Source organism: Rhinatrema bivittatum, chromosome 2 (assembly GCF_901001135.1).
Source record: "Rhinatrema bivittatum chromosome 2, aRhiBiv1.1, whole genome shotgun sequence".
NCBI classification, from domain to species: domain Eukaryota; kingdom Metazoa; phylum Chordata; class Amphibia; order Gymnophiona; family Rhinatrematidae; genus Rhinatrema; species Rhinatrema bivittatum.
The window spans coordinates 156,881,217-156,894,614 of NC_042616.1; the positions used below are offsets into that span (position 1 = coordinate 156,881,217).

General features: G+C 42.7%; 1 protein-coding gene across 6 annotated transcripts in view; it reads left to right on the plus strand.

The window, feature by feature from the left end:
* Window positions 1-4,140, plus strand: part of STEAP1 (STEAP family member 1) — a 77,147-nt gene extending 73,007 nt beyond the window's left edge. For all 6 annotated transcript variants that reach the window (XM_029588780.1, XM_029588778.1, XM_029588781.1 and 3 more), the window contains one exon: window positions 3,818-4,140. In XM_029588780.1, coding sequence (XP_029444640.1) covers window positions 3,818-4,075 — 258 coding nt within the window. In that variant the 3' untranslated portion in view covers window positions 4,076-4,140. The remainder of the gene's footprint in view (window positions 1-3,817) is intronic.
* Window positions 4,141-13,398: the final 9,258 nt, after the last annotated feature.

Below are 13,398 nucleotides of genomic sequence, written 5' to 3' on the forward strand. Positions count from 1 at the left end.
AATAAATGCTCCTCTGTACACATACATGCTTTTATCCTGGGAAATGAAATGCGTGAATCTAGTCATGCTACAGAAATGAGAGGAAATAGTAGTAGTAAATGTTTGCCCTTTCTCACTTCTGAAATGTTGGCAATTAATATAATCCATGCTACACATACTTCCTGCCGTGCAGAGTACATAATGAATGTACTCTGCATAATGGCCTTACACAACCTACTTTCTGCAATTGCAGCTTTCAAGCAAGGGAATTGCCAGTTTGTTTGCAGAAGGTTTCATAGGTTTCCTGACGTCTGAGGGTATGAATGGGCTATTGAGAAATCAGTATTTGGTTTGCATAGGCCATGCTACCAGACATCACGCAGCATTCCCATCCTTGTAGTCTATTTGATGATTCCTCCAGCACTGTTTTAAATAAACAAACATGCTACAAGCAAAAACTGTTCTAACTTTCCTTTAAAAAAAAATGCTTTGTAACCAGTTAGTAAAAGAAGAGCACTTGCTAATTTACACTCCATTTTACTGCTTTTCCTTTCCTGAAGAAGCCTCTTTCTCAGGACTTGTTCATGGAGAGTAACTGTTGGTTCTCACTTTCGTTTTTTCTTGCCCAGTACTTTAAAGCAGATATTTAGTATTGGGTTGCTTTGTGCTGGTTCTTACTTCATTAAAGTGAAACTTTCATCCTCACTGAGTAGGCTCATAGGGAGGACGACAATTTTCAAAACCCATTTGCCCGCATAAGCATGGATTCGCCTAGGTAAAAAGGTTTCTTTGCAAATGACCATCCCTAAAGGCAGCTAAAAATATGTGCATTGCTGTACAGTGTGTCCTCTTTTAGATGCATATAGAAAAGGTGTTACCAGGGGTGGGAGCAGGTCAGGGGAGAGGCAATAATGTACATATTTATGCATTGTCAAAACTACATGTGTTACCTTGATGGGGAAAAGTACCCACAGGAAAAAAAAGGTACAAATCTCTGTGCATACTTTTTCCTAGAGCAATTGTCAAAGGGAAAATATGCTCGTACTCTTCCACTGAGAGTTGGTGGAAAGCCCGGGGGGGGGGGGGGGGGTAAAAGTACCCGGAGACTTTGCACCAAATGTACAGTTTTGAAAGCCCCTTTAGAGTAGTCAGTTATACAGACGTGGGTTTAAGAAGAGTTTTAAATGACAATTGTTTTAATGATGGAAGAAAAAGTCTCAATAGAGAGAGGTAGGTTCAAGATGATAAAGAATACAGGCCCTTGCAGAAGGTGGGGAGGTGAGAGGGTGACAGCCCCAAAAGTACACAGGGGCAGCAAACTCCTAAATTCATCCCTGCTTGTAACCCTCAAATTGTGGGGCACACCTTCCTGGCATCCTAGCACCCCTTTAGAAGCGCTGAGGACCAATCCAGTCCTCGGGGGTGGGATCGCAGATATAACTTTTGGGTTGTAAGAAGCTCTTGCTGCTTGCTCAGCTTCCACTAGAGACACCTCTCCCACTCCCGTAGTCCACTAGTTCAAGGCCAGCCAGCAATACTCCAAGAAAGGATAGTTCCGATTAAGCAGGGAGCCAAAAGAACCAGAAGGAGCCCGCTAGTCCAAAATACATATCTTTTACTATAAATATGTGATAACTCCATAATTTAGTCTCACAAAGTTCACCTTGACAAACACATTAAGCCTATCATCTCATGCTCCACACTGAAAATATATATCTAAGTTGGCATTATTAGCAGTTCGACGGTGTTTGTTTTTGTTTCTTTTTTTAAGCCAACACAGTGACTTAGCAAACATGCGCATTAATGCTTATTTTCACTAACAAGCACATTTCTGAGGTCTGATAGGTATCTCTGTAGGGGTGTGCATTAACTTTCTGTGCACCAGGATAACAGGTGCAGCTAAATTTAATTATTCAACAGACATATACTGATGGATGAAGGCTAAAATCTTCCAGCACACTTTAGCAGATGAAAAGATGGTGCACACTCTTATACATTCAGAGAGATCGTGCAGGCTGCCTGAGTTGTACAATACATTACTCTTTATTTCCTCATTTGTCTTTCAAGTGAAGGACCTTGCTGCTAAGAAGTCTAACAAACAAAAAATGCTGTGGTGATCTAGAGATCAAAATGCATCCTGGTCTTAAATGTGCCTCCTCGTACTGCTAGCAGTGAAAGTAGCCCCTACTGTTTCTGCTTTGTTTGTTTGTTTGTTTTTTTAATTTCATGTGTGCAGGAAGGCTTCCTCCCCATCTGCCAAATTTGAGCAAACAGCCCAATAAGAACTTGCCCTATCCCTGCCTTTGTTTTTGCGAGGGGGAGGGGGGCCAGGCAGGAAGTCAAAGGTTGAGGTATCAGGGACCTTACTTCATGGCAGCAGAGTGTTTTCCCCAGCCACTTCCCTATAATCCTGCCTTTGCAGTGCAGGTCCTCATTAAAGGGGCCCACAACCTGCTTCTCCCTTTGCTTTTTCCCAGGGACTATGATGAACACTGCCACCCATGCAGCCCCGCTCCCTGGCAGCACAATAAAGCCAGCTTTACAAATCAAACCCAGCTGGCACCAGCGCTGCCTGGTCTGTCTTCCCTTTCACTGGTGTTCTTGCATGGCAGCTGGCTGTCCCAGGAGTTTGCTCCCTCTTTCTAACTCCTTGACTGTGACTTGGACAGGTGGCTGCATCCTCTGTCCTTAACTTACTTTCACATTTTGGACAAATCCATTAAAAAAAAAAAGAAGAAAAACGACAACTTTTCACTCCACTCAAGCAAATCAGTTTCATCATTAAACAAGCACTTCTTCCTCATGTTCCCAGTTTACTGTTTGATTTATTGAACAGTCCTATTATTGTCTGTTTCGACTAAACTGTCTGTAAAGTTCAAAAAGGTGTCCAAACTTGCTCAAACAGCCCGGGTTAATCATAATGATTATGTCACATCCTTGAAGTAATGCTATTTCTGATCAGGTACCACGGTGCTGGCAGTTTGAAATTGATATTAACAGCTCATTCCAGAAGCTAATGTGCCAAATAATACACATTCCTTATTTCAACTACAATCCAAAGACTTAGGATTAAACAACAAAGTATAGCAAAAAAAAACCAAAACACAAAAAAGCCTGCAAGTGGGTTTAAAATAGAACATACACAAAAAAAAAAATTAAGGGCTTGATTGTAAAAAACATTTGCTTGCTTAAAATTGGCTTTTACCCATGTAAATGCACTTTACTAGAATAAGTGGGCTTTTGAAAATTGCTGCAATAGTATGTTACATCTATGCGTGTAACTCCTTTGAAAATTACCTTCTATGCGAGCAAAAGGCACTTTTGCCCTGTTCTTACACTTTGCACGTAATGATAGAATTGGGGTTTTTTGCATACATTTTGCTTGCAAGACTTTTTCTGTAACATTTAATCCATACCAGAAATTGCAGGAAATTAAAGCTTTCGGCAAAAGATATGCAAGTTCACAATACTGTAAGCAAACTGACTTGCCCGATTTTTGCATTTAGTTTTTGTTCTGATTTTATCTGCTCCATCCATCTGGTTTTTATTTACCTAAATAAGCAAGTTATACACTTAAAGGTACATTTTTAAACTCATGTATGGGCGTCTATGTGCATGCCGTTCCTGGCACGCGCACATGGACGCCCTGATTTCATAACATGCATGCGTCGACGCGTGCCTTTGAAAAATTGCCCCTGAATTTTATTTTATGTTTTTAAAGGCATCTCACTTTACTTTTAGAAAATTAGGGGAGGAATACACAAAGTATGAACAAAAGAAAAGGAATATTATTGTAGAATTCTAATTTTATCTTTTTTATTTTTTTTTTACATTTCAGAGCAAAATGGGATATTTAGCACTGCTGTTGGGCACACTCCATGCACTGGTATTTGCCTGGACTAAATGGGTAGACATAAATCAATTTGTCTGGTATATGCCCCCAACATTTATGGTCGCTGTTCTTCTCCCTGTGCTGGTGCTACTTTGTAAAATTCTGTTTCTCCTGCCGTGTCTGAGCAAGAGGATACGGAAGATCAGATGTGGCTGGGAAACTGATACCAAGATGAATCAAACTGAGACAACTTTCAGCTTCTAGTAAATTTTGCTTTGCAATTGTACTGTATGTACCCCCCTCCCCCCAAATTAAAAAATGTTACCTTCCATTAATATTTTGTTTGCATGTCTTTCTTTTTTTTTTTCTTGTGCACTTTTGGCAATGTTGGAGGATCCTAAAGTATCTTGAACATGAGCTCTTCATTCCTACTGAGCTGATTACTTGGAAGCCTATCAAAAGCTTCCAAAGGCCCAGTGTCCATAAATCTTTTTTGTCTTTTAAGCAGAATCTCTTGGGTGGGATTTTAAGCCACATGCCTTTCACTTTTTTATAAACTTGTAAATGACCCTTTTAACCTCCTTTCCTCAGAATTTTAGAAGTAATAAATGTGACTTATTTTAGCCATATTGAGGCAATGCAATAAATCTACTTGCAAATAAGTCAGTGGTTACGAGAAATGCTGCCATTTCACTTATTCCAAAACAACCTGTAGTAAATGTTCACAGAAATCATTCAAATATAGTTTTGGTCTCTGTAATGAGCATAAAGTGTTCTAAAGCACTGAAAATACTGACCCAATGAGAGCAAAATGCAAACATCAACCATTATCAGATCATTACCATAGTCTTAAAATCTGAATTATGGGACCCTTTCTAAATCCGATATCCCAGAAAGCAGATGACATATGGAGATGAACACTTGAATCTGCTAAAGCTTTAATGCATCAACAGGTTTTCTTTCTCTTCCATTTATTAATACCCATGTGCTTGATAATTACTGGATGGTTGATGCTGGCATTCAGTACAAACAAAATTAAAATAAACCCCCCAAAAAACAATAAATCTCTCAAAGTTCATAAAATAATTGTAATTCTTATCAGTGTAATTTTTAACGTGTACATATAGTGATCAATTCATTTCCATTTGTCTTAATATTTCATTTATCTCAGAGTAAAAATAAGTGGAATGTGTTGACCACTAAATTAGCACAATAAAAAATACACCAATGAGATTTATAATCACTTTATGAAAGTTGGAAGATTTCTAGCTTTTTGAACTTCATCTGCAAAGAGAAAAAGAAAAAAATGACCACATTTTAAAGGAGCCTGGTAATGAATGTGTATAAGTGTTTGATCTGAGGATTGTCCATTTTTTTTATATAAACTAAAGAGATTTATTGTAGCCAACAAACAACAGTTCAAAAGACTTTATAACAGACTCGGGGGTAGATTTTAAGACATGCGCGTCCATGTGCGTGCGCTACCCAGCACGCGCACATGACATGAGATTTTATAACCCCCCCCCCTCTCGACTTTTATCTTACCTTTTGCGCCTGCCTCCAGGCAGGAGCAAGTTGCGTGCGCCGGCAGCCTGCCGCCACGCGATCCTCCGACACAGCGGTAATGGCCACTGTGTCGGAAGCCTCTGGCCCCGCCCCCCGCCCTGCCCCTGGACTGCCCCTTTTTGCAAGCCCCGGGACTTACACACGTCCCGGGGCTTTACGCACATCGCCGGGCCTTTTTTAGATAGGGCCACGGGAGTAACCCCTTCCTACGCGTGTAAATCCTCTGGATTTACACGCGTAGGGCTTTTAAAATCCGGCCCTCGGTCTAGGAACCCCTGACATGGACCATGTTTTACCAAGGCTGTGTCGGGAGGGACATCAGCCTAAGAAACAAAATATATACAGTAGAAAAAAGAAAGCACAAATCCAGAAATGGGTGAAAACAGGCTGGATGAAAGGAGTTATACTTATAACAAAGCTTACCTGGAAAAAAAAAAGTCAACATATAAATTTAAAGAGAGCATAAACTTCATAGAGCTATTTAAACCACACTGAAGACATTCACAATTATAAAACTCAGAAATCCTTCAAAATAGGCTCCAAAAGGTCACATGACTAAATTTGACCAATCAAAAGATATCCACCCAAATGACCAATGGGAACATGATAAACATCAAATTAGTGTATATAAACAATCAAAGGACACAGCATCAGAAGAGCAATTATATGTAAACTTTAAAACATTTCCTCTGGGACATAGGGTGCACAAATTCAATAATAGATAAAGACATAGATGGCCTATGCTGAACTTTATGCTGCAACTTTGATCGAGTATTGTCAATGGATCATCCAGGGACATCGCATTGTGAAAGAACCAAAGTTGCATATAGATAAATCCAGATTTTATTGCGCATTGGAATCAGAAGCTCAATAAGAAGTAGATTTTAAAAGCCTTGTTTGCGCAAAAATGGCCACATATGCACGTAAGTGGGCCGCACAGGAGCTATGCGAATTTTAAATAGCCAATAAAAGCGCACGTACTGCTAGCTGCAGGGTACAAATCAACTCCTTTTCATCTAAAATTCTTTAATGATGCCAAATTTACAATTGAATCCTCTGAATGTGTATATAACACCATCCCTACTAACCCCAACCCACCTCCCTAACCCCAACCTACCTCCCGAAAACTCACCCTGAATCAAAGTGTCCCCTTACAATGGTTCATATGTAGAATATCAGACTGAGCCTTATAAAGAGATTATTTCTCGCTCTCTCTTTCTCTCCCTCTTTCCCCCTGTTATGGTTTGTGGGTTTCGTGGACCCTTGGCCTGAAGTGAGAGTTGTTACCACCTGTGGGGAGGAGCCCCACAGGTCCACACCGTCGGGGGGTGAGGTCAGGGAGAGAGTCTGTGAGGAGGTCCCAAGGAGCAAGGTGAGAGACACAGCACTGAGGAACCTCACAATATACAGGTTGGACTGGAGAGCAGTACCTGGGCAGAGACCTCCGAGAGGGTGGCGCTAGGCAGGCCCGAGGAGCGGGAGCACGAGGCAGGAAGTGCAGCAGGTATACTGCAGAGGCAACCCCGAGGAGCGGAGCTGCGTAGAGAGGAAGGTACTGATGCGATGATGTAGGCTAACCCGCGGAGCGGGGAAGCTCGAGTCAGGTCTCCAGATAATGACATAAGCAACCCCAAGAAGCGGGTACGGTGTGGGTACCGTCACTGAAGTAAATGAAGGCACAGCCCCAAGGAGCAGGGAAGCGTGGACAGTCTCTGGTGTAGAACGTAGGCACAGCCCCGAGGAGCAGGGAAGCACGGAGATAGGTCTCCCAATTGGTGAGAGCGTTCCCAGAGACAACCCCGGGGAGCAGGGAAGCACGGAGATAGGTCTCCCAATTGGTGAGAGCGTTCCCAGCGACAACCCCGAGGAGCAGGGAAGCGCGGACAGTCTCTGGTGTAGAACGTAGGCACTGCCCTGAGGAGCGGGGAAGCACAGACAGTCTCTGGTGTAGAACGTAGGCACAGCCCCGAGGAGCAGGGAAGCCGCTGTGTAGGGCTCCTGGAAGGCGCAGGGCTATCCCGAGGAGTGGGGGAAGCCAGGGGACCAGGTCTCCGGAGAGAGCGCACGCAGGTCCCTGAGGAGCGGGTACCTGAGCAAGGGTCCAGAGTCCAAGGAGGGTCCGAGACAGTCACCACAGGCCCGAGGAGACAGGAGCTAGTAGAGTAGCAATGGAACTCGTTGACAAGTCAGCTAGCAAGGGGCGAAGGCAGAGCTTAAGAACCCTGACCAAGTGATGTCATCAGGCAGGGACGCCCCTGAGGTTCCCACCAAAGCATCTTCAAAAGAGGGCCTAGTGGCATGCACGCGCACCTAGGAAGGCCCAGAGTTGGCGTGGGAGGTGGCGACATCCCAGCTGCCACGAGGAATCTTGCGATGAGCGGTGGTAGAGGCTAGCCCCCGCCGCGAGCAGGCCTAGAGAGGGGAGCAGAGCAACACAAGATGTGAGTAGATGCGGTTGCAGCCGTCTGCTACAGACGGTCATTACACCCCCCCAGCACTCATAAGATGTGTGCAGAGCTTCATGCATGAAGAATATTTTATAACCTACACATATAGTTTATAAAGTAGAGCATATCTTTTCACGCAGCAAGATACGTGAGTTTATGGGCGCACGCGCGTTCCTTTTAAAATCTACTTGTAAATGTTCTTTAGAACTAATGATTCTCATTGTGGTAACTACTAAGCAAATATTATCTGCTCTTCAAGACAGGCTGCTGGTCAGTTGGATTTGAAGAAGAATCAATTTTCAGTGAAGTCTTTCACTTCACAAATATTGGATTTCAAATGTAATTTGAGAAATTTTGTTCAGAATTGAAATCTTTGAGGTTAAAGAAATCCCAGCAGTTCGCATGCAAGTGACCCATTTAAATAATATCATTAGGTATGAACGCTGGATGTACTATCCCTTATTAATACCTAAGAGGATTGATATAACCTAACAATACAAAAGTTAGCTACACCTAAGAATATCAGTGATATTTCTCTTTACCATATAATTAAGGGATCTAACAGAAACTAAAAGGTATTGCTGAGAAAACTATGTTTGATTTTCAGTCATGCATACATAAACAGTTCTTGGGCTCTCTGTCAGGTGTAAAGTAAGATCATTGTCAGTCTTTAGACCCACTCGGAAGGTAATTTTCAAAATATTATGGGGTAGATTTTAAAAGCTGCACGAGCGCGTCCATGTGCACTCGCTACCCCGGCACGCGCACATGGACACGCAATTTAATAACATCTGCGCGCATGTTATAAAATCAGGGGTCGGCACGCGCAAAGGGGTGCACAATTGCGCGACAAGCTGTGCTGCCTTCCCCCGTTCCCTTCCCCCTAGCCTGACCTTCCCACCCCTTCCCCGAACCTTTCCCCCCCCCAGCCCTACTCTACTCCCCTGACTTTTATCTTACTTTTTGTGCCTGCCTCTGGGCAGGCGCAAGTTGCGTGCGCCGGCAGCCTGCCGGCACGCGATCTTCCGACACAGCGGTAATGGCCACTGTGTCGGAGGCCTCTGGCCCTGCCCCGCCCCGGACCACCCCGCCCCGGACCACCCCTTTTTGCAAGCCCCGGGACTTACACGCGTCCCGGGGCTTTAAGCGCATTGCCGGGCCGTTTTAAAATAGGCCCGGCATGTGTAACCCCCCAACGCATGTAAATCCTCTGGATTTACGTGCATAGGACTTTTAAAATCCGGCCCTATGCATGGGAAAACATGCAAAAAGTGGCAGGGTTAGGTCGGAGTAGGGAACATACTCGCCCAGGTTTCATTTTGAAATTCCTGTGCCTACATTCTCACATGTATTTTTCACCTGCATCAAAGTACTCTCATTCCCTCTACCAGCCTGAATTTTCCATAGAAACTCTTTGGGGAGTTTCCCTTTGAAAATTAGATTGCAAGCCTCCATGACCAGTCTAAATGTTGCCCCCTTAATTCACTATCATGTTTTGCTTTGGGTGTTGCTGAAAATGGTGTTTTCTTTCTGTGCTCAGGTAACTCAGAATAGCTATTTGGATGGTTTAGCTCAGTACTGGAAGTAAATTCTTATCATCTGTGAAGGTGAACATTCTGCCATGAATCTGGATGTTTTTAAATGGGTTGTGTTTTTGTCAATTCTGGAACAAACTGCACTTCCTGTAATTCAAGGACAGCCAGTTTGAGAAGAGAAGAGGTTAAATTGGAATATTTGCCTTTTCCTGACAAACATGCACTTTGATCTGTAAGCATATATTGGCTCTCCATTGTTCATAGCTATGATTTTGCATTCCTTCATTGTATAAATAGACTACACATCCAATGACTTTACACTGATGTGCATTCCTCTTAATGTGAATAACTAAAGGAGCAACTTTTAAACTGTCCACATTGGAACAAAGTCCATGAGTACTTTCTAGCCCTGAAATTTGCACTAATTTTCAAATTGAAAATACATGAGGGTCTTCACTTTGAAGATTGCTGCAGGTACAAAGTGCTTTTTCTGCAGGTACTCTTTGAATGAATAAAGTTTTAAAATAATACCCTTGATATTTAAAGCTCTACATGGAAGTGTACCAGAATATCTTTCCAGGATGCTCAAAAAATATGTTGCCACCCATCCTTAAGATCCTCACCACTACACTTATTCCATGTTCTTTTTTTTATTTTTTATAATTGCCTTTATTAATTTAACTCATATTTATAAGAATCTTGAAATAATCAGACATGAGAAAATAAATACAAATACATATCTATCTACTGGTATAAACATAAAATAAATAATCTTGAACCACATTAATCACATATAGTCCACATAATTGGAGCTGCCTGTAGGCAATCTCTCTACCAATATCCAACAACCATTATTTATCCACAAAAACAAACTTATTCTTTGGATATGTAATGATACATGTGAATGGAAATCGTAAATAAAACAGGGTACCAATAGAGAGGACATGTGGTTTTAACTGAAGAAACTGCTTCCTTCTGATCTGCGTCTCCTAGAGACATCAGGAAGAAAGCAGTATCTTATGATCACATAATAGAGACTCCTCATATTTCAAAAATTGTTTAAAAAATATTTCTCTATCAGTGGTCAATGCAAAAGAAACTACAAAAGTAGCTCTAGTGGAGGCGCTGTCATCAGAGATCAGCAAAAAAGTAGAAAGATTCGGGCCGGTTAAAGGGAGCGGACCATCTACTTCCTCAGTCCCACTGCTCGAAGCCCTTTTTTTATCAGGTATATAATAGGAATTGTTAATCAAGAATTTCTTCTCAGGGAGGAATTGAAATACTTCCACATATTCCTTAAAGTATTCCTCACCTGAATTCAGGCGGGAAATAGGAAAATTCAACAAACAAAGGTTATTAGACCTAGGTTTGTTTTCTAATAATTCACATTTAGAATAAAGAAGAATTCTATCTTTAATTCCTACTGTGGACACTGACTGCAATTTAGAGATAGAAGAAACTTAGGCAGACATTGCTGATTCTATGGTTGAAAGCCTACTATCAGCTTCCTTTAATTTACTAACTGTATCTTTAGAAAACCGACAACTTATTGACAGTGTTTGAAAGTTTAGAGTCTATTCCCACAACCACCTTCCAGATATTTTTAAGAGCTATTTCTCCTGGAACAGCAAGGAACTGACTCCGCCATTCCAGTTCCACATGAAAGTTGGTCAGGAGTCGGAATTGGAACAATTAACTTCCCCGTGTCTGTCTGACCCAAATGTAAGCTTAAAGACACATCAGTGTCCAATAACTGAGAAATAAGACCACAAGATTGTTCTGTAGTAACCTTTTCTTGAAAGGTTGAACCTGATGGAATTGGAGAGGGAGCTCTCTCATCGGGACTTAAGGAGACTCTTTCCAGTTGTACTCACAGTGCTGTGCAGCGTTGAGCTAGAAACCATGTGATGATCCATGAGCCACTTACAGGAGTTGAGCTAGAGGCTTCTCCTTTCTTTTTCTTCCCATTTCAAATAAAGATCTTGAAAAAGAAAATTTTCATAAGGGGCGTGCCCTTTCGATGAATGGCTTCAGCATAACGGCGGCGGCGGTGCCCCACAGGGCACCTCCTTTTAAGGCTCCCGATGCTCCGGTGATGTCTACTTTGGGTGGCCTCGATGCTCTGGCACTCCTCCTCATGTCTGGGTCCTGGTGGGGAGCAGGCAGCTCAGTTCACACCCCAGGGCACCTCCTTTTAAGGCCCCCAGCTCTCCGGTGACATCGGCTCAGGTGGCCTCAATGCACCAGCGCTCCTCCTTGGGTCCAGGTCCTAGCGGGGAACAGATAGCTCCACCTACTCCATATTCTGAGCAATAAGGAAGTCCATCTCCACACATAACCAGAACTTCTCTGTAATTGGTCCTCTCTTTTGGAATTTGTTGCCAGAAGATTTGAAAATACTAACTGATTTTAAAATTTTTCAAAAGAAAATTAAGGCGTTATTGTTTACTGAAGCTTTTGGCGATTTTTGAGGATACCCTACTGTTTTATCCTGCTTTAATTTGATTTGATTTGCTTTAATATTTTTACAATAATGTTTTAGTATACGTACATGTTAGTATTACAATATTTTAAATGTGTTTGTATGTGAAGATTATGTTATGTTGATTTACATTTTTTGTTCCCTACTTAGCATGACCTCATTATAGGCGGGCTATAAATCTGGAAATAAACAATTAAATAAATACATAAATAAGAATGGAAAAGTATATAGAAACATTTGAAAATGCAGTCTCCATCTATACATTCCTCCCCAGATCTAAACACACTGATTCCCCAGGAATGCCCCTTCTCAATGCAGCTAAGAGTATCTGCAGTAATGGTGCTGGCTGTATATGAGGCACTGGCTTCAATGCACAAAGCAGGGCAGGAGGAGTGGGCACCACTCCTGCCCTTTGGACTAAGGGAACCCCACATAAGGGGTAAGGGGCGGTTGGGGACCTCTTTGCCCTAGCACTTTTTTTTTGGAGGGAAGAAGTGAAGGGTTGGAGAGGCCCAAGGGGGCCCTAGTTGGGCATAGCTAAGCCCAGTCAGTTAGGCTCAGGTCCCACATCTTTTTTTGTGGGACAGGAGGGATGTTGGGAGGGGAGTTGAAGAGACACGTAGAGGTCCCAGCTGGCTTTCTTGGGGGCAGGATGGGGTTAGAAGGCCTTGGGAGGCCCGTTTTCATTCTTTCTTTTTTTTGTTTTGGGATTTTAATGAAACAGATGTGATGGACATGGTTACCAGGATCCTACCATGAAACCCAGATATTAACATAGATCCCCCCTGAATAAGCCTCACAACTGAGTTCCAATGGGTAGGTGTGGGAGTAAATGAGTCCTTTCATACAGTGCTGTCAGGGAAATGTGAAGTAAATATTATAAGTGGAGCTGTGCCCTTCTGTGTTTCTTTGTGATAATGGTTGTTCTCTCTTGCCCTGACCTCTAACTCCATTTCTACACTTATCTGAAGGCTAAGTACCCCTTGCCTACTAGAGTAGTTGTTGTGTGCATGTTCAGCTTTCTGAAAGCACATTTTTTTGCCATATGAACCACTTTGCATGCTTTATGCCACTTTCTTCTGACAAAGTGTGCAATGGGCATGGCAAAGGGGGGCCATGGGTCAGCTGGCACTAGTTTGAATTGTGTCACCGGTTGGTCAGAAGGGATTGGGCATTGCTTCTGCTTTGAAGACCACAGCTTGTACTGGATGAAGAGGATTCAAAGGGTGCCACGAAGGCTGGGAGGCCTGAGGAGCACAAAGTTTTCTGGGGGTGGAATTTTATGATGGGAGGCAGGGGTGCCTGCTCTTTGTTGAGGAGACTCAGGGAGTGGGAGTCACACTAGAGCAAGAAGGGCAGCAAAAGGTTCACACAGTTAATGAGACTCCAACATTGCGCTATGCTTCAATGGCAAGAGGAAATGTGGAAAAGAGGATTTCATTCAGGCAACAACCAACAAGGTAGCACAGTCTGGGTAAACAAATAAGCATGGGAGTAGCTTGCTTGTTGCGGCGTTTACTACCCTGAACCAATTTAAGCCTGATACTTCACTTTGAA